This window comes from Podarcis melisellensis (assembly GCF_964234715.1).
Source record: "Podarcis melisellensis genome assembly, chromosome: Z".
NCBI classification, from domain to species: Eukaryota; Metazoa; Chordata; class Lepidosauria; order Squamata; family Lacertidae; genus Podarcis; species Podarcis melisellensis.
In genome coordinates this window covers 10,137,017-10,161,057 of record NC_138547.1, presented here as the reverse complement: position 1 = coordinate 10,161,057, position 24,041 = coordinate 10,137,017, and the positions used below count along the sequence as shown (strand labels likewise).

General features: G+C 46.1%; 1 protein-coding gene across 2 annotated transcripts in view; it reads left to right on the top strand.

Moving 5' to 3' along the window:
• C5 (complement C5) overlaps positions 1-20,964 on the top strand; it is a 78,635-nt gene extending 57,671 nt beyond the window's left edge. For both annotated transcript variants that reach the window (XM_081896276.1, XM_081896275.1), the window contains exons 33-41: positions 5,115-5,187; positions 7,290-7,392; positions 8,255-8,329; positions 12,295-12,400; positions 13,954-14,040; positions 14,924-15,013; positions 18,040-18,123; positions 19,023-19,161; positions 20,136-20,964. In XM_081896276.1, coding sequence (XP_081752402.1) covers positions 5,115-5,187; positions 7,290-7,392; positions 8,255-8,329; positions 12,295-12,400; positions 13,954-14,040; positions 14,924-15,013; positions 18,040-18,123; positions 19,023-19,161; positions 20,136-20,265 — 887 coding nt within the window. In that variant the 3' untranslated portion in view covers positions 20,266-20,964. The remainder of the gene's footprint in view (positions 1-5,114; positions 5,188-7,289; positions 7,393-8,254; positions 8,330-12,294; positions 12,401-13,953; positions 14,041-14,923; positions 15,014-18,039; positions 18,124-19,022; positions 19,162-20,135) is intronic.
• The last annotated feature ends 3,077 nt before the right edge of the window (positions 20,965-24,041 follow it).

Genomic DNA, 24,041 nt, shown 5'->3' with positions numbered 1-24,041 from the left:
CAGTGAAAGTGCCCATGCCGGAACCTCCCAGACCCGCTTTAGTGATAGAGGTGTTACTAGAACTGCCAAACGGACACCCACTAAAGATCAAGGCGCTTTTGGATTCAGGCAGCTCCTGTAATTTCATGAGTAAGGAGTTTGCAGCTGAGCACCAGATACAAACCATCCCTTTAAGTAACCCCTTGCAGGTGACTACGATTGACGGCAGAGAGCTGTTGGGGGGAGAAGTTAGCCAACAGACTGTCCCGATGATAATGAGGGTGGCAAGGCACACCGAACAGATAGCGTTTAATGTGGCCATCCTGGGAGGAGCGCCCATCATTTTGGGGATGAGCTGGCTGGCGCTACACGATCCGCTAGTGGGCTGGCATCAGAGGGTGGTCTCCTTTGGGTCAGCGCATTGCCTAGAACACTGCAAGGAGGGGAAGGTTTCGGGAGGGGACAGAGTCACCCTAGCCGGGATGGAAGTAATGGACAAAGGGAAGGTGCCCCCGCAATACGCAGATCTGAGCAACGTATTCAGCGAAAGGGAAGCAGACAAACTGCCACCGCATAGACCCTTTGACTGTCAAATCAACCTACTCCCTGGGGCCCAACTCCCAGTAGGCAAACTGTACGCCATGTCAGACAGGGAGATGCAGGAGCTGAGGGAGTTCATTGACAAAAACCTGAAGCGAGGTTTCATCAGAGAGTCCCGAGCGGTGGGGGGCAGCCCAGTGTTTTTTGTGGACAAAAAGAACACAGACAAACCGAGACTGGTGTGTGACTTTAGGGCCCTCAATGCAGTGTCGGAGCCCCTGGCTTTCCCTATGCCCCGAATTGATGACATTTTGACCAGAGTAAGGAAGGGAAAGATTTTTACAAAGCTGGACCTGCGGGGGGCGTACAATCTGATACGCATAAGGAAGGGAGATGAATGGAAGACCACCATGTTTACCCCTTTGGGAGCCTTTGAATACCTCATTATGCCCTTCGGTCTACAAGGGGGCTCCGCGTGTTTTCAAGCTTTTATAAACCACGTTCTGGGACCTTTGCTCTACAAGAATTGTGTGGCCTTTTTAGACGACGTGTTGGTGTATTCGGAAGATGAGGAACAGCATGTGAGGGACGTTCGAGAAGTGTTGGGCAGGCTGCAAGCCAACCAGCTGTGGGTGAAACTGGAGAAGTGCCAGTTTCATACCAAGGAGGTGGAATTCCTGGGGTACCGCTTGTCAGACAAGGGATTGGCCATGGATCCAGGCAAGGTCCAAGCGGTACTGGAATGGAAGACACCGAAGACCAAGAAGGACGTGCAAAGATTCTTGGGGTTTGGGAACTTTTATCGGAAGTTCATCAAGAACTTTGCCCACTTGACGGCGCCCATCACCGACTGCCTCAGCAGCAAGAAGAAATTTGTTTGGACGGTAGAGGCGGATCGAGCCTTTGAAGAACTGAAAAGGGCTTTCGCCTCGGAAGAACAACTTCTGCATGTGGATTTACGAAAACCCATGAGAGTGGAAACCGATGCATCCGACCGGGCGGTAGGGGCGGTCCTTCTTCAACCGGGGAGGAGTGCGTCGGAGTGGAGACCGTGTGCCTTCTTCTCGCGGAAGCTGAATAAATCCGAGAGGAATTACACGGTGTATGACAGGGAACTACTTGCCATTCACGAAGCATTCCGGAGGTGGAGACATTTATTAATTGGGGCACAACACAAGGTGCAAGTGTGCACCGACCACAAGAATTTAGAGTATTGGAGAACAGCTCGAGTGCTCAACCAACGACAAGTGAGATGGGCACAGGAATTCTCCAAATTCAACTTTGAAATTTGTTATGTGCCAGGCCCAGAAAACGTCAGGGCGGACGCGCTCTCACGCAAACCAGAGTATTGGGAAGGGGAGGGGGTGATCGGAGAGAGACATGTCATCCCTGAGGACCGCTGGGTGTGTGGGGCGGCGCTGGTGGGGCAACGAGAACTGGTAGAGGAAACGGAAAATGATGAATATGCCCAGGATAAGCTCAGAGGTCTCAGGGGGGAGGGCGAGAGCCCCGGAGGTTTTGAGGAAAGAAATGGGGCATTGTATTACAAAGGGGCACTGTATATACCCGAAGGTGAATTGAGGGGGAGAGTACTCAAGCAGTTGCATGATAGCCCCACGGCGGGACATTTTGGACAACACAAGACCATGTGGTTGGTTACCAGGGAATTTTGGTGGCCTAAGGTGAGGGAAGATGTAAGGGAGTATGTAAGAGGGTGTGACCAATGTCAGCGAGCCAAAGGGGAAAGAAGGGCGCCGGCAGGGTTATTAGAACCATTACCCACACCAGAACGGCCTTGGGAAGCGATATCAATAGATTTTATGACGGATCTGCCAAAGTCCAAGGGGAAAACAGCCATCATGGTAGTAGTAGACCTGTTAACTAAGATGTGCCACTTTGTAGCATGCTCACATGCAGTCACAGCGGAAGAAACCGCGAAGTTGTTTGTAGAACACATCTTTAGGTTGCACGGGGCTCCCTTGAGGGTGATCTCAGATCGCGGCAAACAATTTACTTCCAGGTTCTGGAGGAAGCTCATGAGCTTGCTGCACGTGGAAGTCAATTTTTCAACTGCCCGGCACCCTGAAACCAACGGGCCGGCGGAAAGAGCAAATGGCATTCTTCAACAATATCTGAGGTGTTATGTCAATGACAGAGAGAACGATTGGGTCGAAAAGTTGGCGTTGGCAGAATTTGCCTACAATAATGCGGAGAATGTGTCCACAGGGATGAGTCCCTTTTTGGCTAATTACGGGTGTCACCCCAGGGCATTTCCAGGGGAAGGAGGGGAGAGATGGAGCGTCCCAGCGGCTGAACATTTTGTAGAAGAGATGGAAGCGATCCATCATCAGCTCCAGCTCAACTTAGAAAGGGCTAAGGCACAATATAAGAAGCAGGCAGACAAGAACAGAAGGGAAGGTGAAACCATAAGGGTGGGGGATCAAGTGTGGTTGTCAACCCAAGGGTTGCCGTTCAAAGGGGGTTGTAAGAAATTGAGGCCCAGAAGATTGGGACCCTTTGAGGTCATTCAGCAGGTCAACCCGGTAGCTTTCAAACTCCGATTACCCAACCACATGAAATTGCACCCAGTGTTCCACAGGTCGTTACTGTCACCATACAGGGGGGGACGTGAAGGGGAGTACGTCAGGGGACCAGCCTTGGAAGAGAGGGAACGCCACAACCATGTAGCGGAAATCCTCGATTCCAGGTGGAAGGGAAATCAGGTGGAGTATTTGGTGGCGTGGGAAGGGGAACCGGAGTCAGAAAACACCTGGGTGAATGCAGAGGAAGTCAATGACGAGGTTTTAACAGAAACGTTCCACCAAAGGTTCCCGAGGAAACCTCAGCCGATAGCAAGGTTTAGGAGGGAGTATTTCGGCACCACCGATGAGGAAGAGGAAATGGAAGGGTTCGCGGAGTCGGAGTTGGAAGAGGGAGTGGACTCCGATGACGAAGATTACCGAGAGAGTAGGAACAGCAACAAGTGGAGGGAAGTGTTCGCGACGTCGGAAGACGAAGGAGGTTCTTTCAGGGGTTTTACCTCCTCACCGCCAGTAGGGGAGGAGACGGGAGGGGGTGAAGGGGGCCCTGGAGGGGAGGTGGATGTCAGGGAACTGCCATCTAAAGCGCCGGGGGCGCAAAGGCTCACTGAGGTTGAGAGAGGAGTAGCAGCGGAAGAGGGAACCAGTAGAGGGCGAGCAAGAACTCCAAGGGAAAGTGAGTCGGAGGGATGGCTCAGAGACGCTTCCAGCGAAAACAGTGGGGAGGTCTCAGGACCTCCTATAGGGACACCCACACCTCGCCGGAAACTGTCACGCCGAGAGGCCAGACGACGTGTTTCCGTTAAAGAGCTTTTATGTTGGAAACGATTCCGAAAGCAGCCACTTTCGGATTCTACTAGTGATTGACGCAGCCATGCTGGAGGGGCTCCGTCACAGGCAGAGGTTTGAAAACCTGATCAAACTCTGAGGGACTTGCATTTTACGCACAAGCAGCTCATCGTCCCATCACAGTGTATGTGTGGGAAATAACATTCCTATAGCACTTCCTTTTTAAAATGGGATTTGGTGTCCTCAACTCTGCATTGGAGGAGTGTATTTGTGTTCAAATGCCATAAATCAAGACTAGGAAACCTAAGGTCCCAGGGCCAAATGCAGCCCAGCAGGCCTCTCAGCCTGGCCCTTGAGATTCTCTCCACGTCACACCTTTATTGAGGGGGTTGGACTCCATAACCCTCGGGGTCCCTCCCAACACTACAATTCTATGATTATATTCTGTGAGTGTTTATGCCAGGTTTGAAGGTGTCCTTGAATTCTGATAACACTTTCTGCTTGCCTGAATGAAGGTGTGTGAATATGTGTAGAACATACCCTAATGTGCAAAAGTAAAATTTTATATTTGTTGTTCCACTCACTTTTTCCTTGGCCTGCCACCTAGCGCTGCCATGTGGCCCCCAAAATGTTGTCCAGATAGGAATGTGGCTCTCAGGATGTAAGGGGTTTCCCCACACCTGCCTGAGTGATGAGCACATTCTGAAATCCTGGTTTGAACTGCAGGGCTGTATGTTGTTGTTGTTGTTGTTGTTGTTGTTATTATTATTATTATTATTATTATTATTATTATTATTATTATTATTACCCCGCCCATCTAGCTGGGTTTCTCCAGCCACTCTGGGCGGCTTCCAACAAATTATTAAAATACAATAGTCTGTTAAACATTAAAAGCTTCCCTAAACAGGGTTGCCTTCAGATGTCTTCTAAAAGTTTGGTGGGAGGGCGTTCCACAGGGCGGGTGCCACTACCGAGAAGGCCTTCTGCCTGGTTCCCTGTAACTTGGCCCTCAGCGCTGGACCTCAGTGTCTTGGCAGAATGATGGGGGTGGAACCAACACTTTGAACTGTGCTCAGAAACGTACTGGGAGCCAATGTGTTGTTGTTGTTGTTGTTTTTAAAAAGCTCAGACTTTGGAAGTAATTAGTTTCCTCCAGTTGAGTGTACAGAACCAGGACTCAGGGTTGTTGTAACCATTTAGGAATCTGTGTACTGGACAATGGTTTTGACAAGCCTGCGTAAACACATCCTGCTGTTGCATTTGCAGAAATGAATATCGATGGGAGGAGCTCTTCCTCCAGCTACTTGGATGAAGCAAAGCACTTGACGGCCTGTGCAAAGTAAGTCCAGATGAGGCAAGAGAGAGCCTGTCACTCAGTGTGCCAGTTGTCAGAAATGCCAGGGTAGGGTGGTTGGGAAACAAGTGTCTCATTTTGGATTTGCTTATGTACCTCTGAGTTTTGCAAGGGCAACACTGAGGCTAGAAAGGAAGAGGCTAACAGGCAGTGCGACCCTCTGAACTGGTTATACATCTTGGCTGTGAGTCCTGGAAGATCTGATCCTTTCCTTGCAGGCCTTTTCCCACCTTGCCTGGGAGGGAGGGGCCCTGCCTGACTCCAGCTACAAAGGCTGAGGCTGCCGAACAGACTCTTGGGCTGGGGGTTTTCTTGTGGAAGGGGGCTGTTGCTGTTATTGATATTACATTTTTGTATCTTTATTTTAGAGGTTATGGTTTATGTGAAAATGTTTGATGTGGCTGTGTACTTTTTGCTGTTTTATTTATTGCTTATGGCTACTTTTGTTACATTTGTAATTACATAATTCCGCCCCCCCCCCATGTTGTAAGCTGCCTTGAGCATGGTTTGAACTATGGAAAGGTGGCATACAAATAAAATGTATGTGTGCATGTATGTATGTTTGTATATAAGAAGGCATGAAGTTGGGGGGTGGCTGAGGACTGGTCCTACTACTAGTCTCCATGTCAAAGGAGAACACATGGAAGAATGATTGGCAGCTGTGGTGTGTGATGAAATAGTGAGTGGAGCCCAGAATGCATGACTTTTGCAGTGGGTGGGGTGGGGGTCTGTTGAAAAAGACAGGCAGTTAAACAGGAGTTGAAGAGATGAAAAGATGGATTAATTATAATGTTGGTGGTCAGAATAGCTATTACAGAAGGGTTAGGGATATTAGATCGATCCATTCTTTTTCAGCAAAGGTAAAGGGACCCTTGACCATTAGGTCCAGTCATGGCCGACTCTGGGGTTGCGGTGCCCATCTCACTTTATTGGCCGAGGGAGCCGGCGTACAACTTCCGGGTCATGTCGCCAGCATGACTAAGCCACTTCTGGCGAACCAGAGCAGCACACGGAAACACTGTTTACTTTCCTGCTGGAGCAGTACCTATTTATCTACTTGCACTTTGATGTGCTTTTGAACTGCTAGGTCGGCAGGAGCAGGCACCCAGCAACTGGAGCCCACCCCATCGCAGGGATTCGAACCGCCGACCTTCTGATCTTATATGATTGCTTATTCTGGTTTTCATTTTCCATTTAGATATATTTTTACTATGCTACATCCATATAAGTCTACACAGATTGAAATCAATTGGCATGACTAACTTCGTTCCATTCATTTCATGGCCTCTAGTCTAGAACTTGTTTGGATACAACACCACTGATTTTTGAATTCATAGATTTGTTCTAGTCTGGGGAACCTTTAGGGCTTTCTGCCACCCTCCATGAGTTGGAGATACATCCATTAATGTGCCCAGTGTTGGACCTTGGCACACCTGTCAAGAACCAGCTCAGCAGGATAAGTATGTGTGTCTCCCAAATGCAGCATATTTTTTAAGTCAGCGTAACCATTAAACCAGAGAGGATGTAGCAGAGATCATTACATCCCAAGGGTTACATCCACTGTTAGTCCTACATGGAGTGAACTTGTTGAAATTAATGGTCATGACTGATTTGGGTCCATTTCAATAGGCCTTCTCTAAGTAGAAACTTAGTTGGATACATCCCAAATCATCTAAGTCAGGGGGCCACAAACTTTTTTGAGTGAGTGGGCGCATTTGGAATTTTAGAGAGTGTTATGGCAGCAGTCACAAAATGGCTGCCATGGGGAGGATGACATAATACCTGCCACAACTAAAAGAGCAGAGAAAAAGACAGGACCACAACATAGCGCGGGTATACTCCCTTTGCCCCTGCACATACACCTGTCATCTATGTGCTTCTCTATTCAGAATGAAAGAAGAGGGGTAAGTATCTGATTCTGGCATGAAAGCTGGGCGTGTTTAAGTGGGTGTATTCAATGGAAGGGATAGCTGGTATTCAGAGGCATATTAGTAATGAATAGGTAGAGGATGCATGTTGGAACCAGAGTGGGAGAAGGTTGTTCTCTTTATGGAATCAGGGTCTTGTTCTGCTTTCACCCTGTGTAGGTACAAGCCTCTCAGAGGAGAACCTCAGTCTGCCTCCTCCCATGCTGTGATGGATATATCTCTTATCAGTGGATTGGAAGCAAACACAGAAGACTTATCTATTGTAAGTAAGGTGGTCACCCCTGTTAAATAAATAACAATGTCAGAACAGCTCTGCTGGATCAGGCCCAAGGCCCATCTGGTCCAGCACTCTGTCCTCACAACAGCCAACCAGATGTCCCAGTGGAAAGTCCCCAAGCAGGACCTGAGCTCTCCCCCCACTTGTGATTCCTGGCAACTCTGACTCTGGAGGGAGAACATGGCCATCGTGGCTGGTAGCTCTGCAGTCCTATGCACCATGTTGTCCTAGGGCATTGTGAAAAATTTAAAATGGCGGCATGTTGTCACTTTCCATTGCCACCAGGTAACCCCAAGTCTGGGGATCCTCCAGTGTAAGAGGCGGTCCATCAGGCAACCTCTTGACAAGGCCTCCCTCAAGCTGAAACCAGCCCAGTTCAGGTTAGATTACCAGTTTAACATGACAGCCATTTCATGAAAACATGCAACCCAATTCCACTCGCACCATCATATCCTATTTTTACGGTTTTCTGCTATAGATTCTGTGCTTTTTTCCCTGGTAGTATGCTCCAGTATGCACTACCGACACCTTTTCCTGCCAGGGTCCAGTTGCTGCCCCTGCGCCCCAGGGCTGGCTGGAGTACAAATGTCCCACTCCTCGAGGAGTGTGAGGGTGGGAGACACAGCATGTGACAGACTGCCCTGCCCTGGCTGCTGGCCGCATGTGCCTTGGTTGCCTCTCTAGCAGAGCTCATGATGGTTGTGGCGGGGCGGGTGCAGGCGCTGCCAGTGAGTACTGGAACCGTTTTTCCCTAGAAAGAAGGCACTGCATATGTTAATATAGTTGTTATTGTGGTCACAACCAAGACTAGTTGCTGAATTCTCTCTCTCTCCCTCTCCCTGCTCAGCTTGCGAATAACATGGACCAGTTGATTGCAAGCTATGAGATAACCAATGGACATGTTCTGGTGCAAATAGACTCGGTAGGTTCTCTATGGCTTCTCTGTCCTTTTCATTAAAATAAAATGTTTCATCGGTTATAGTCATTTTCCAGTTCTTCTGTGCCAGGGCTGGATCTTCTCCTAATTCTAATAATCAACCAGTATCTCAGAATTATCCACCAAGTTGTGCAACTGGTGTAGGGGGACACTGATTTGGGCAAAAACATAAGGTTTTTTTGGATAAGGCCAGTCCACTTCCCAGTGGGTGGTATTGCAGGCAGGCCACGCGACCTCCGCACTCAGCGGGGGCTGGGCTAAGCCCCCTCGTCATTAGGGAGCCCCGGCTGCGTCACGGCTCCCGGTCAGCCAATCCGGTTGGCTGGGAGGCATGGCTTACCCCTTTTAAGCAGCCGCACTGCCAGGGGATCCCCCCTTCTGGTTCTGGCTTCCGCGGATCTCCCACCCTCTTTTCATCATATTGGCCTTGCTATGGACCTCAGTTGGTCACTGTTGAGGGGCCTGGTAGGAATTTTTCCACTTGGCAAATTGGAACTGGCAATTTGGTTTTCGCCCACCTCGTAGCAATCATCACAACCTTTGTAAGGTTTGGTGGTTAAGCATTGGTAAAAACCTGGTTTGGGGGAGGGGAGGTATGGCCATCACCTGCCCCTTCATTTTCAAGGGTATTCCGTCAAAGGAAGCCGGGGGTTGTGGTTCCTGTCCGAAGCCCCAGTGGAGGCTAGGGCCATGGCACAACCTTCCAGTGACCATGGGGGGAGCTCCCAGTTGATGTACATCAGGGTTGGACAACTACCAAGAGACTGCGATCTACTCACAGAATTAAAAACTGGCAGTGATCTACCCCCTTTTTTGGGGTTCAGGTCAAAGTTGTTGAGCTTTTTTAGGTAGGAGGAAGACACAGATTTTTGTGAATTCAAGCCTAAGCTCAAGGACGGAGAAAGAGCTTACTCGCTGAGTAAACTCCATCTTCCGTTCTGCAGCTCATGCAACAATGGAGGGCAGGGCCAGATTCTATTTTACCAATGCTAAGGAAAGGGACCACGATCTACCAAGACCTCCCGGGGATCTAACAGTAGATCATGATCGACCTGTTGGACGTCCCTGATGTACATCAACAGGGCTCCCCCTACTGGTGGTTAACCCTTGTGAGACTTCCTGCATGACGTGCAGGAGTCAGATATAGTCGGTTCAATTCCAGTGCCTAAGCCAATACCACTCACATTCTGCAACCAATAAAGTTGTGGCCTAAATTTTGCCCATTAACCCAATATACAGTGTCCACATGTTATTATTCAACATAAGGGGAAGGCCTTGGGGTCTTGACACGCAACATTGTTTTACCAGTCTGGTGTTTGTTGCTTGGGAGGAAGGGTAGGATTGACGTACATCATTGTTATGTAACTTTATTATTATTATTATTATTTATCATTGTTATGTTACCTTTCCCGCCCCGACCTGGCCACAGTGATCCATGCGACAGTCATCTCCAGGCTTGACTACTGTAATTTGCTCTACACGGTGCTGCCCTTGAAGCTGTCCCAGAAACTCCAGAGGGTGCAGAATGCTGCAGCGAGGCGCCTCACGGGGTGTCTGCCATGGGAGCATATTCACCCAATGCTTTTCAAACTGCACTGGCTCCCGGTGGAGTACATGGTCAGGTTTAAGGTGCTGCTTTTGACCTTTAAAGCCCTTCACGGCCTAGGACCCTCGGAACTACGGGACGGCCTCTCCCGGTATGCCCCACGGAGAGCCTCAAGGTCCATAAATAGCAACACTCTAGTGGTCCCGGGCCCTAAGGAAGTTAGATTGGCTTCAACCAGAGCCAGGGCCTTTTCAACTCTGGCTCCGGCCTGGTGGAACGCTCTGCCTCATGAGACCAGGGCCCTGCAGGATCTGATTTCTTTCTGCAGGGCCTGTAAGACAGAGTTGTTCCGCCTGGCCTTTGGCTTGGAGCCAATTTGATTCCCTCCCTCCCTTTCTTTCTTTTTTCCTTTCCTTCTCCTCCTGTGATGAGGCTACATTTTAATATTTTAATGTTTCCATATTTTAATGTTGTATTTTAATTTTGTTTTTAAGTTGTAATCATTCAATTTGTTTTTATTATTGCTTGTAAGCCGCTCTGAGCCCGGCCTTGGCTGGGGAGGGCGGGGTATAAATAAAAATCATCATCATAATCATAACCATCATGCAGTGTATTATTAATAATTAATTATGATCTGTTATGCCAGGTTTCCAAATCTGCATAGAGCATTCTTTCTGATATCAAAAAAGGGGAATAGAGGAATGAGTTTTTCAGGGTACTGAGGCATCTTTCCTAACCAGTGAAAACCAATGGCTAGAAACTTTAAAAATAAATTAAAAATGTGCCAAGGACTGAGATACTTGAGGCCAGACTACAATGTGATGCAAGCTGGCTATGACCAGATATCCCAATATTTTCCACCTTTTACTCAAATACAGTTGCAGTTTGTGTTCCAAATTGCAGTGGCAGTGGGAGAGGTGCTTAGCTCTGCCTGATTTGCACATAAGTCAGACCATGGCTTAGTGCAAAATGTGTAGGCTCTAGAAGAGAAGATCCTGGCCACTTTGCTTCTCCCTGGTCATTTTGCTGCTTGCACTATTATGCTGAGCCATGGGAAGGTCCATAGCTCAGTGGCAGAACCACCCAGAGTGGTGGGGGCAATCCAGTCAGGTGGGTGGGGTACAAATAAAAGTAATAATAATAATAATAATAATATGTTAATAATTATAATTATTTTTATTTATATCCCGCTCTCCCCAGCCGAAGCCGGGCTCAGGGCGGCTAACAACAATAAAATAGTACAACATTCTAAAATCATTTCATTATAAAATTAATTCAATTCAAATTGATGGCAACCATTAGGCTAAAGTTCTGTGAAGATTGCCAAAGGAGGGAGTCAAAGACCTGGTGGAACAGCTCTGTCTTGCAGGCCCTGCAGAAAGATGTCAAGTCCCACAGGGCCCTAGTCTCTTGTGGCAGAGCGTTCCACCAGATTGGAGCCACAGCCGAGAAAGCCCTGGCTCTACTTAAGGCCAGCCTAACCTCTCTGTGGCCTGGGACCTTCAGGATGTTTTTGTTTGAAGACTGTAAGTTCCTCTGTGGGGCATACCAGGAGAGGCGGTCCCGTAGGTACGAGGGTCCTAGGCCGTATAGGGCTTTAAAGGTTAAAACCAGCACCTTAAACCTGATCCTGTACCCCACCGGGAGCCAGTGCAGCTGGTATAGCACCAGGTGAATGTGATCTTGCAGCGAGGACCCCGTAAGGAGTCTCGCCGTGGTATTCTGCACCCGCTGGAGTTTCTGGGTCAGTCTCTGGGTCAGTAAGATGATGATGATGATGCAGAAGGTCCAGGTTCTATCACTGGTGTCTCCAGATAGGGCTCAGAAACACGTGTGCCTGATTTCCAGGGGTTCCACTCTCAGGCAGTGTGGGCAGTATTAGACTAGATGGACCAGCTATCTGACTCTATATAAGGCAGTTTCCTGAGGTTGCAGTTTAGCTGTCCCATACAAACCACATGCCATAAATCATAAGACAAACCTTGGCTGAACCATGAACCTGGGTTTGGACAACATACCAAGCCATTGCTTACCTCAGCACTAACCATTCAGAGCAGATTTGGGGAGGGCGCTGTAATGGGGTTTCATTGTAAGAATGGAAATCCTTATACTAATGGAAAGAGTGATTTGGATACTGCCCTGTGCTTGCAGGGAGGATGTTCGTGTGGAATTAGTGGGGGGCGGGTACATTGCCCTGCATGGTGCCACCTTTTTGCCATACACCACAAGTAGATTTCATTGAATTTTTTTTCCTGGGGCTAAATTTATATTTCTTCCCCATGACATGAATGAACTCGGGCTCTCTGGACTTACAATGCAAGGAGATTGGGGGAAAATAGGCCCCATGGTTGTGGGGAAATTCCTCAAGTCAATCCATCCTAACTTGCATTCTGTTTCCAATAAGATTCCAGCAAATGAATTTCTGTGCATTGGGTTCCGAGTAACAGAAGTATTCCGTGTTGGAATGGCAAGCCCAGGAAGCTTCACAGTGTATGAATATCACACCCCTGGTAAGGAGACAGTTCCTCTAAGCCAGAGCTTTCCAAACTGTGTGTCACGACACATTAGTGTGTTGGCTGCAGTGTGTAGGTGTGTCGTGCGAATGCTCCCTGCTCTTCTCCCGGGGCTGGAAAGGGATTAGTTTGTGAAATATACTTGGAGTCGAGTGTGGATTTCATGCTCTTTATTCAGCTTATAGTAGCGAGGAATGGAAGTTCCCCCAAAATGCCTGCTTTATATACATTATTTACACAATGGGCCCCACATGATTGGCTAATTCCAGGATTCTTCTGTAGGCCAATCAGGTTGCGGATTCACTTTCACCTGGAGCTGGATTGGGTGGCTCCTGTGGACCAATCAGACTGCTGCATTTTGGATCCTATTCAACTCAGTACATAACAGTTTGGTTTGCTAGTAAAACTGAATTACTGTGTCGCGAAATGATGCATGCCTAAAAAGTGTGTCACCAGCATGAAAAGTTTTGAGAACTCTGCCCTAAGCAATGGCAGTATATAGCATGCTTTGGGTGCAAGAGGTCCAAATTTCAATCCATGCAGGTCTTAGAAGGACCTCTTTCTGAAGATCTGGAAAACCACTGCCATTGAGTGTTGACAGTGCTGGGCTAGATGGAGCAGTGGTTTGACAGGGGATAAGGCAGCTTCCCTCTGTTCCCTTTCCCCACTTGATCTTCACAGTTGGACTTGCGCTAGTGCTTGCATCCTTGAGCAGCTGCCAGGACTCTGGCATCTCAGGAGGGTCCATCATTGATCCCTGCCCTGAGCCCTCCCGGAAATAAATTTGCCTGGCCCAGCCCTCCAAGCAGCACCAGGTGACTGGGCTTAGCTGCCATTTTAATTTCCCACAATACCCTGGAGCAGCACTATATAGAGGATATTACCGGGAATGGGGGTTGCCCCTAGCCACCTGGTGCTGCTTACACCAGTGCTGCCTCCACTGGGTAAGACCATCAGAGGACCAGCCCAAGGGCACGTGAGCCACACCTCTGTCATGTCTGAAGCCAGTCATGCACCAGTCAGAGTGGTGTGATTTCCAGGACCAAATGTGACATTACATTAATTGCATGAATGCAATTAATTACACAGGGTTCTTGGTTATGGAAAGAGTTGCTATGAAGAAGTCGGAGTGGCCAAGGAGCTGTGGGGTGGGGGAGTTGAATTCTTTCCCTCTTTGTCATGATCGCAACAAAAATCTCCTCTCTGTAGTTGTTTGCTTTTCGTGGGAAGCAACTCCCTTTGGTGTCAAGAGGAGTTTCCCCTGAAATGCAAACAGTAGCTTTGAAGAGGTGAGAGAAAAACTCCCCCTAGCCACACCACACTATTCCAAAGCTGCTCAGGCTTTTCATCTGCTGCTGTTTACATAACAAAAGACACGTGTGCTAATTGCAGTCAGGTCCATAATTTAACATCTTACTTGGTCCTCATTAGGGCTCCGAATTCTTTCTGAGTTTCTCAGTAGAATTGCTCTGTATTCTTGTTTACATCTTGGCTCGTGGGACTTTGACACCCACCACTCTCTGTCTTTCTGAAACTTTGATTTCCCACAGATAAACAGTGCTCTGTATTTTACGATCCTTATGGAGAAGACTCACTCGTAAGACTCTGTGAAGGGGCAGAGTGCAAATGTATGGAAGGTAAAAATGTTTTCCTGCAAATGGGGATGGAATAATTTGCCAGCTTTATTTCTCTTTGCTTGATTTATCCAATCTTCAATTCAGTTCTCCACATTTCTATAGCAATTTGCAAATTTTCCTTTAAAAAAAACCCTAATAAAATTTCTTCAACATTTCTTCCAATAAACAATTCTTTTTGTAATCAGTTTTGACTAATATATTAGGAGAACTGGCTTGCAGAATGCCTTTTGTATGTTGTTTTCACTAATATATTCATATTTGTGCACATGTTCCTCTAATACATAAAAATATTGTTTGGATGTAGAACAGCATAGCAAATTTCAGATAAGTGCACATTTTGAGAGTGGTCGTGTTTTGGTTCTCATATTGTTTTGGAAAGTGCAAATTTGATAAATTTGGCTTTAAATAAGAATGGAATCAAATCTCCCCCTCACTCTACATGCAAGTAAATTCCTACTGACTTCAGTGGAACTCACTTCCCAAGTGACATTGCTGCCAGCGTTTAAATTGCTAATATATTACAGGATCGTGTAGTGTGACCCATTGCATTGAAGGCCTTAGTGTGAAAGTGTTTCCTGCTGTTAATAGGAATTTATAAGTGTGAGCTACAACAAAATGTTCCAGCCAGCCACACCAACCGTCAAGCCATTCCATTCTGTTCCCCTCCCACAACAGTAATTCAGAATTCCATGGCTGCTGAGGTCGCTCAGCCTTATTGGGCTGTTTTTTGAGTCCCCTGCCCTTTGCTTTGTAGGAAGAATTAAAGGATTCTTTGGTTCGCTGAACTGGAACAACTTAAGCAGATATTAGGGCGGGGGGAAGGAAGTTGGAACAAGGCAAAAAGTTTCTGCTTGTGCTGTTTCTCTGTTTTGCTCAAATATAGCGGAATGTGGTCGCATGCAGAAAAGACTGGATGGGTCTATAAGTTTCAATTCTCGGAATGAAGTGGCATGCCAGAAGGACATTGCATATGGTAAGATTTTGAGGGTTGGTGCATGCTATTCGTCCCCACCCCCCATATTTACTTTCAGCATTTTTCCTCTGCCTTTTAACTCAGAAAGGTTTCAGAAAGGCTTAATAATAATAATAATAATAATAATAATAATAATAATAATAATAATAATTTATTTATATCCCGCCCTCCCCAGCCAAAGCCTGGCTCAGGGCGGCTAACAACAATAAAATAATACAACATTCTAAAATCATTTCATTATAAAATTAATTCAAATCAAATTGATGGCAACCATTGGGCTAGAGTTCTGTGAAGATTGCCAAAGGAGGGAGTCAGGCTGTGCCCTTTAAAAATAGTATGAAGGTAGCCCCTCCTGTCAGGCTCACAGTCTAAAAAGACACGACACACAAGGAGAAAGGAGTGGGAGGGAGGAGGGGAAAGCAAGCACAAGCACAAGTTCTTCCAAGTTATAGTTATTAAAGTTACAGCCAGTGTCAGTGGTGGTTATTGTGATCTTGGCCTTGATAAAGAGCAGTCTCTTCCCTGAAAGCACCCTTCCTCCATCAGATCCAGGAACAGAACTGGTGCTAATGACCAAGCCAGGAGCACAGGGCAGATCGTCCCTCAGACAGCTGACTTGATGACAGTTAGAATCTGACCAGCAGGGCAGTGTTTTAAAAGCTGTCCAGGAAGCTGGAATACAGGATTAGACAAATTCATGGAGGAGAAGGCCATCAATGTCTCCAAGCCATGATGGATATATTCTCCCTCAAGAGTCGGAGGCAATATGGGTTGCTGGGAAGTACAAGTAGGGAGAATTCTGTTGCAATCAAGTCCTGATTGTGTGTTTCCCGTTGAGACTTGTGTGCTTGCCATCATGTCATCCACTGTGAGAACAGGGTTGTGGACTAGGGGAGAATAGGATTGTGGTCTAGATGGGCCTACAACCTGATCTTCTTATGTTTGTGTAATCATGGTGCCATGAAGCAGAAGAGGTACAGGCTGTGTCACAAAGAGACACAGTACCCTTCAGCACTTCCCCTTGTGATCTCCCAGTCTGAGGATGTGGGCCTTCTTACTTTACTCAAAGGCTGAAGGCTCCATGTAGCTCCAGCTCTCTGCCAGACAACATCCCCAACAGGAGTGAATCCTTGAGCTAGTAGGGCCCACTGGGAACTGTCCATGGTCCTGACTGATCCAACCTCTGTTTGAAGAGACCTGACCAGTCTTAGCATGCTCAGAAGAGGTTCAGCATCCTTTCCAAGCTTCAAGACCCATGGAAAAGTATATCTTGCACTCCAGAGCTGGTGTAAGATTCTAGGTGGTAGTGTCTGGGTCAGCTTGATCTAGGAGACCTTCCAGCCTGGTCTAGCAAGATAAGAATAATTATCAACTGAATTATTTTATCTCTCAGTTAGGGCCTAATGATGCTCAGAGCACCCCCCCCATCAAAGATGGGGGGGGGGAATGTAAAGGAGCAACACTGCGGTTTGGAGATGGGTACTATAGTATGATACAGTGGCCTCAGATTGTGGCTGAGAATGTTTAAGAGCAAATTATGAGCATGTTCAGTTCTCCAGGGCTGTTGCCAGCTGTAGTCTAGTATCTTGAGGGCAACATATTGGCTGCCTCCATTTTACTGTGTTCTGGCAAGCATGCAACATGGAAATCAGGTTCAGATATTGTATAATCTTACTGGCGAGTGATTTTGGGACCCTCAGGTGCAGCCTCTCTCCCATGTGAAAAAGGCAGGGTATTAAAAGTACACATTTTCTTGTATTGCATTTGATTATCTTGGATACGCTGAAAAATATAGAAATGGTTGCACTCTTAGGGCTTCAGGCTCCTCTGTCGTTCTTGGTATTCTAGCAAATGCCCAAACTTTCCACCCTCTGGAGATGATCTTTAATTTTATATTTATATATGTCACCCGGTGTAATATTAAACTCAGAACAGTTTGTAATTCCAATTAAAACAATAAGATGCCTGGACTTCCAGGAGAGAGGAATAGTGATTCGGCTGTCTCTCTGTTAGCTCCTGCTGACAGAAGATAATTATTTAGTGATTGATAACAGTGAGACAGATAGTCTGACTACTAAATCACTCTGTAGTTAAGGGTGACCTGGGAGTTAACCAATAATTACTTTTAAGAGAGGACTCCATATTCTATTTATTTGATTTTTGTAGTTGTTATTTTACTGTAATATGGGGAAATCTTAATTAATTTTTTTAAAAAAATCCCAATAAGATATGCAATAAAGCAAATTAAATCCTGTAAGCAAATTGCCCAAATACCAACTAAACCAATAGTGAAAATTTAATGTCTAGTGTTTAAAATTCAGCAACCTTCCAGCCCTTTTAAATTTTTATTTAGAATACTTATATCCTGCTTTATATCCCCAGGAGGCTCTCAGACAACTTACAAAAGACCCCCACAGCAAACGTTGTGCTCAAATCTGGTTCAGGAATATAAGCAACAAGGTGCCAGGATTATTTAGGGGGCATTTCCTGCCCTAAGGCTGGTCTTCAGACTATAAAAAGGGCCCTACTGGGTCAGTTTAAAGATCCCATCTAGTTCGTTCTCACAGTGGCAACCAGATGCCCCAAAGGGAAGCCCTCAAGATGTCCATGGGGGAGTCCTGGTGTTGCCCTTTGACCTTTTCCTACTATGCATCAGAGCCTGGTCCTGTGGCAGTGGAGTGGAGCTGAACAACTGAATCCTCCTCAGCCCACATTGGAGGTAGTCCTCTTGTGACTTTAAATACAAAACTTTAAATACAACATTTTAAAATACAAACAATTATTTAAAATTAAAATTCCCAGGGGAACAAAAATGACTTAACTGGACTTCCATCACCAGGATGTCACAGATGAAAACATGCTGTCTGCTATTGATGGTGGGAATTGGTGATAGCAGCCTTCCACCTCTGCTCAGAGAAAATGCAGAGACTCTTACCGTCACTTTTAATGAACAAACTCAAGAATGAACCTTTGTCCAGCATTGTTGTTGTTACTCGTTTTTTATTATTATTATTTCTCCTCTGTAGTCTATAAAGTGAATATCCTGTCCTCCAAGCCAGAAGGAAGCTTTGTTAAATACACTGCAACTGTCCTAGATCTCTATAAAAGAGGTGAGAGCATTTGTTATCATGAGCTGAAATGATTCCATTAAGATACAACGGGAGCAGCGAACCCTGTGGCTTTCCAGTTACTGTTGGGAGTCCCAACCCGCATCAAGCCAATGGCCAGATTTGTTTTTTTATTTGATTGATTAAATTTCTATACCGCCCTTCATCCAAGGACCACAGAGTGGTTTACAATATAAAAACACAAAACCACATGGCATAGTAACAACACCCTACCACCGTTTAAAAGGCCATAGATTGTTTAACTAGCCAAAGGAATTGTGGGAGTTGTCATCCAGTAATCTCAGGAACATGGGTGGCACTGTGGACTAAACCATAGAGCCTAGGGCTTGCCTATCAGAAGGTCGGCAGTTCAAATCCCCTCGCCGGGGTGACCTCCCGTTACTGGGTCCCTTCTCCTGCCAACCTAGCAGTTCGAAAGCACATCAAAGTGCAAGCAGATAAATAGGTACCGCTCCAGCGGGAAGGTAACCGACATTTCTGTGCGCTGCTCTGGTTCGCCAGAAGCGGCTTAGTCATTCATGCTGACCTGGAAGCTGTACTCCCTCGGCCAGTAAAGCGAGATGAGCACCGCAACTCCAGAGTCATCCGCGACTGGACTTAATGGTCAGGGGTCCTTTTACCTTTACTAATCTCAGGAAGACACCCCCCCAAAGTGTTCCATGAGGAGAGCATGAAGCCACATGGGAAACATTTTTCAGCCCAAGCACCACCTTCCCATCTGGGCAGCCTTCTGAGGGCTGCATGCCAGTGTTGGGCAGGGTCAGAGGCAAACATGGGCAGAACAACAAATATAAATTTTATCTTTGTGATTCTGTCTTGCAGAAATGACAGAACTACTAGCTGGCCTTTGGGCTCCTTCTAACCTCCTATTTTTACTCCAGGGGAGGCTTTTGCTCAGAAGAACTCAGAAGTCATCTTTATTAAAAAGAATTCATGTGTTGATGTTCAGCTTAATCCAGGAGAGAATTACCTGATCATGGGGAAAGAGGCCTTGAAGATAGGAGATGGTGCCAATGCCAAGTAAGTAAGCTTGGATTTACAGTGCATGATATATAAAGAGTACGTTCGGGGCTTTTTTAATTTAGAGAAAAGTTGAGGGTATCTTATGTAGGTGGGGGTGGGGAGAAACCTAAGTAGGGATCCCAATAAATAGCCCAATGAAGAGGGGGTGGGGAATGGAGTATTCAGGAAGAGAACAGGGTTAGCTGCTTAGAAACCTGAACAGGATACTCCATTCTACACATTAGGATTGTAGCAGCAATATTTGGGATGATGGGGAAGAGGTGAGGTGGTAATAGTGTTATTTTGGATATTACCCAAATGCATTCTTCACCTCTGCATTGCAAGAGAAAGAGTTGAACCCAATGTCAGACTATTTCTATTATTTTCAAAAGGTCTACAGTTCAGTACAGTACAGTTCAGTTGGCCACAGCCCAAAGTATTTCAGGGAGCAGTTGAAAGTTGGGTTGTTGTTTTTTTGGTAGACTGGGGTGAAGAGAGGAGGTGGAGAGAGCAACCATTCATTTCAATGGGTCTTCTCTGAGTAGAACTTAATTGGTGACAGCCTTTAAAATGTATAAAGTTAAATGTTCAATGGACATCTCTCCTTCAATAATGTATAGTACAGTTTTAGCACTGTGCCCTGAGCACTACCTACAGTAGAAAATAGACAGGCAGGTATTTATTTAGTTAGTTATGATAATATTTTTAGACTGCCTTTTGATGCAAAGAAGGCCCCCTACATGGTGTATGACCACCCTTGGAAACTAATGAAATTGCTAGAACAAATTAAGCATTAAAACAGAATGATTTTTTTGCACCTGCTGAGTATCTGAACACTCTTCAAAGACAGTCCCATGTAGTGCATCTTGCAGTAGTGTAAACTGTAAGACACACATCATTGGCCAGATCCATTAAATTTACTTTAGCAGTTTGCATTCCTTCCACTATTTCACATACTTTAAAATGCCCCTTTCCTTCTCCCTTTTTTGTAGATACCAGTATCCATTAGATGCCATGACCTGGATTGAATGGTGGCCTACTGACTCATCTTGTGCTTTGTGCCACGACTTTGTAGAATCAATGGAGGATTTTGTGGAAGATCTCTTTCTCAATGGTTGTTAAACTACTAAAAAACTTTTGTGAACAGTCTTCAGACTGATCAAAGCTTCCTGGGACATGTTTTTTCCTATGGTTCTTCCCAGCCTTTTGAACAAGGAGAGCTGTATCTGTCTACCTATAAAATAGCACTTATTTTTCTAGGAAGTATCTGAGAATCCAGTTTTTGTGTGTTTATAATACAATGAGCTTAATATAAGTGGGTGGGGGGGAAGGTGTTGCATGCTTCAGTGCTGTGGACAATGTATAATATCCAATACATAATGCATTGCCCAACATGGGACTTGTCCACACATCTGCTTGTCTCATGCTTGGACAGCATAGGTCTGAGTGGTTCTCCCCTTGCCCTGCTCCTTACATAGGGAAAAGCTGCTTTTTACCACTAAATCAGAGCAAACGACAATCTGGAGAAAACAAGGTTTGCCATTTGTTCCGACTGAGTGCTAAAGAGCAGTTTCTCAGGGGAAAGCAGTGGGACAAGAGAAAATGTGGGTGAGCCTAACAATCCTAATAATTATCCTAATAATTCACCAAGAGTCCATCTCTATTCCACATGTTTTCCTTCTGCATTCAAAAGTTATCACCATTCATATTTTGTATTTTGCTCTTTTGTTGTTGTTGCTAGGAATATGCATTGCAGCAGCTGTATGGAGACATTCTAAGTCATTGTTAGTGTGTAGAAAATAAATGGGACTTAAATCGTAACGATCTTGTCTCCTTGATTTCAATGGATCTAACCTCAGCTAAGCAGCAGAGCAACCCTAATTATAGAAAGCTGGTGTCATTTATGCCCTACTTAAGGTACCTTTTTGTTGGCTAAGTTCCACCAAGGTGCTAGATTATATGAGTGAGCTTAATGGCAATTGGTGTAGGTCTCTTGCCCTGTCCTGCCCCTGCTATACCCCCAGAATGCCTCTTTCAGGGGGACTTACACTGGTTTAAGTTCAGCTGGATAAGCCAGGGTGAGTGGCTTGCACCAGCCTATCTTCAGTTCAGCTGAGGTAAGTGATTTGCACCAGTGTAGCCCTGGCTGAGTTGGGGCTCAGTCAGGAAAGCCCAAGAACCGCCAACAATCCAAACTCACTTATCCCAGTGGATCTTGCTTTTGGACTGAGCTCCTGGTTGAGATCTAATCCTGTAAGACAGGGATGGAGAAGATTTGGTTCTCCAGATCCCAATTCCCAGCACCCCACCCAGCATAGGTAATGATCAGGGACTTATGGGAGATGGATTCCATCAATTACATGGGAGAACCAAAGTTTTCCCATCCTTGCTGCATGGTCTACAAACTATGGTTTCTAGATCAGGGCCAATAACCCAGCAAGTGCTCCAAGCTTCTTTGGTCAGATTTGTTTATATGGAAACAAGTAAATTTGAAAAGATTGCCCTCCCAAAACGCCTAATACTAGTCTTTGAAGGCTAAAGTGTGGCAAGCCACTTATTTCTCTCTGAGTGTTTTTTTTTTTTTTAATTGGCTATTAAACCAAGATTACCCTTCTGGAAATGAATTGGTTGGTTTCCTATCTAGCTTTGTGGAACCAGAAAAAAACCCCAGTGGACTATTAAATGGTTGACCGCATTCCATTTGGGCACTGTGAAGTAGAAAACTGTATGCACTTCAGGTTTTTACCAGGAAACTTCCCTCCTGGCAGATCATACTGTTGTGTGTCTTAATTTGTAGTGGCTAATCTGCTTGCTGTGTGACTAATGTGAGATGAATGAGGCAGCACAGCTCTGTGTGTGAGGCTCCACAGTCCCTATTCACAAATTGAGCTGGTGGCCCACACTAGCATAGGAACCAACTCCTAGGGGCTGAGGTCCCTTCAGCCCCCCCAATAAAATATTTGAGGGTGGCAGCCCCTCTCAAGTTGATGGGTATTGCCATTCAAATGGTGTGCATGCACTGCATCTTCAGACAGATTATGCAGGGCGGGGCTTACCTAGCTCCCAAATATTTTATTCAAGTTGGCACCCCTGCATACTAGTGTCTTGCAAGAGAACTTTCAGTGTGCTGCAATAAATAAAGAATGACCAAAGCATCCACTTCCTGCTGCAGATCTGCATGACTGATTGCATGGGTCTGCCTGCAGTAAGAACTGCATGTTTGATCGCTTGAGGTTTTCTGCCTGCTAGTCACCCTCCACAAGTTGCTGCATTTTTGCACGGGTTTAATAAATAAATAAATAATTGCCTTTCACATAAATCCCAAGGTGATCTATAATCACACAACTAATGGTTGGTTTTAAAACAATACAATTAAGCACCCAAGGCAGATACGGTACTTCCTTCCCCTCCACCAACCCAACTGGAAATGCTTGAAGAGACTCCTTGCACAAGTGTGATACAGACACGACCCTTTTTTTAAAAAAATGTAACTATTGAAGAAGTCACATAACCATCTCCCCCTTGCGGGGTATCATTGCTAACTTCTCATACATAATTTCTAGTCTTCAAAAGACCAAAATAATATCAAAGTTGGTGGGTGGTGAAATAAAAAGATTTCCAGATTACGTTTGCTCATTAATGGCCCTTCTGATCCTCCATAAACTCATGATGGGCAGTTGGCTTTACCCTAATAATAATAATTTATTATTTATACCCCGCCCATCTGGCTGAGTTTCCTCAGCCACTCTGAGCGGCTTCCAATCAAGTGTTAAAAACAGTACAGCATTAAATATTAAAAACTTCCCTAAACAGGGCTGCCTTCAGATTTCTTTTAAAGATAGGATAGCTGCTTATTTCCTTCACATCTGAAGGGAGTGCATTCCACAGACTGGGTGCCACTACCGAGAAGGCCCTTTGTCTGGTTCTCTGTAACCTCACTTCTCGCAATGCGGGAACCGCCAGAAGGCCCTCGGCGCTGGATCTCAGTGTCTGGGCCGGACAATGGGGATAGAGACGCTCCTTTAGGTATACAGGACCAAGGCTGTTTAGGGCTTTAAAGGTGAGCACCAACACTTTGAAGCGTGCGGCTCTTGCGGGAGGAAAGCCAATAGGCTTGCTTTCGCTGAAGCCAGGAGGGCAAGCGGGATCGGTGCGCACCGATCCCGCTTGCTCTCCTGGCTTCAGCGGTAGCCCCGCAAAGCCTCCTGAGCGAATGGGGGTGGAGACAATAAGAAGCACCAATTGTGTAGACTGAGCATTTACAACTGACATTTTCCCAAGACACATGGAAGTGGTTCTGGGTGTGATTCTCAAGGTACCTAACTAAGAGCAACAGCAACACTTAGCATTCACAGAACATATCTCAACTGTTCAATGTGCTTTGCATACATTAGCTTGGCAATACTTACAACAGCCCTGTAAGGTAGGCTGGCACAGCCCTTACAACAGCCCTGTAAGGTAGGCTGGCATTCAATGGGCACAGGCAAAGTAAATCAGTACTACTGACTCTGGGCAGTAAAGGCTTCAAAACCTAGTAGTGAGGAGCAGGAGCAAGGGAAAGGGCAGTGGTAGCTAGTGAAAGTTCCCAGGCTCAGTGTCTGGCATGTCTCGGAAGGGCTGGGGGTACCCCTCATCTGAAATCCTGGAGAGCCACTACCAGTCATGCAGACAATACTCAGCTAGTGGACCCGTGCTCTGATTAAGGCAGCTTCCTAAGTTCATGTGTCTTAAAGGAAAGACTGTTGGCATCCAGCGGTCTTGAGAGATCATGGTTTACACTTCTGGGGAGAAGCCAAGCTGCTGCATTAGCAGCACCAAAGTGACCTCTATAGGGCACAAGCACGGGCAGTGTGTATGGGGGCTGCCCAGATGACAAGACTCCCTCTCAGCCTTGCTGA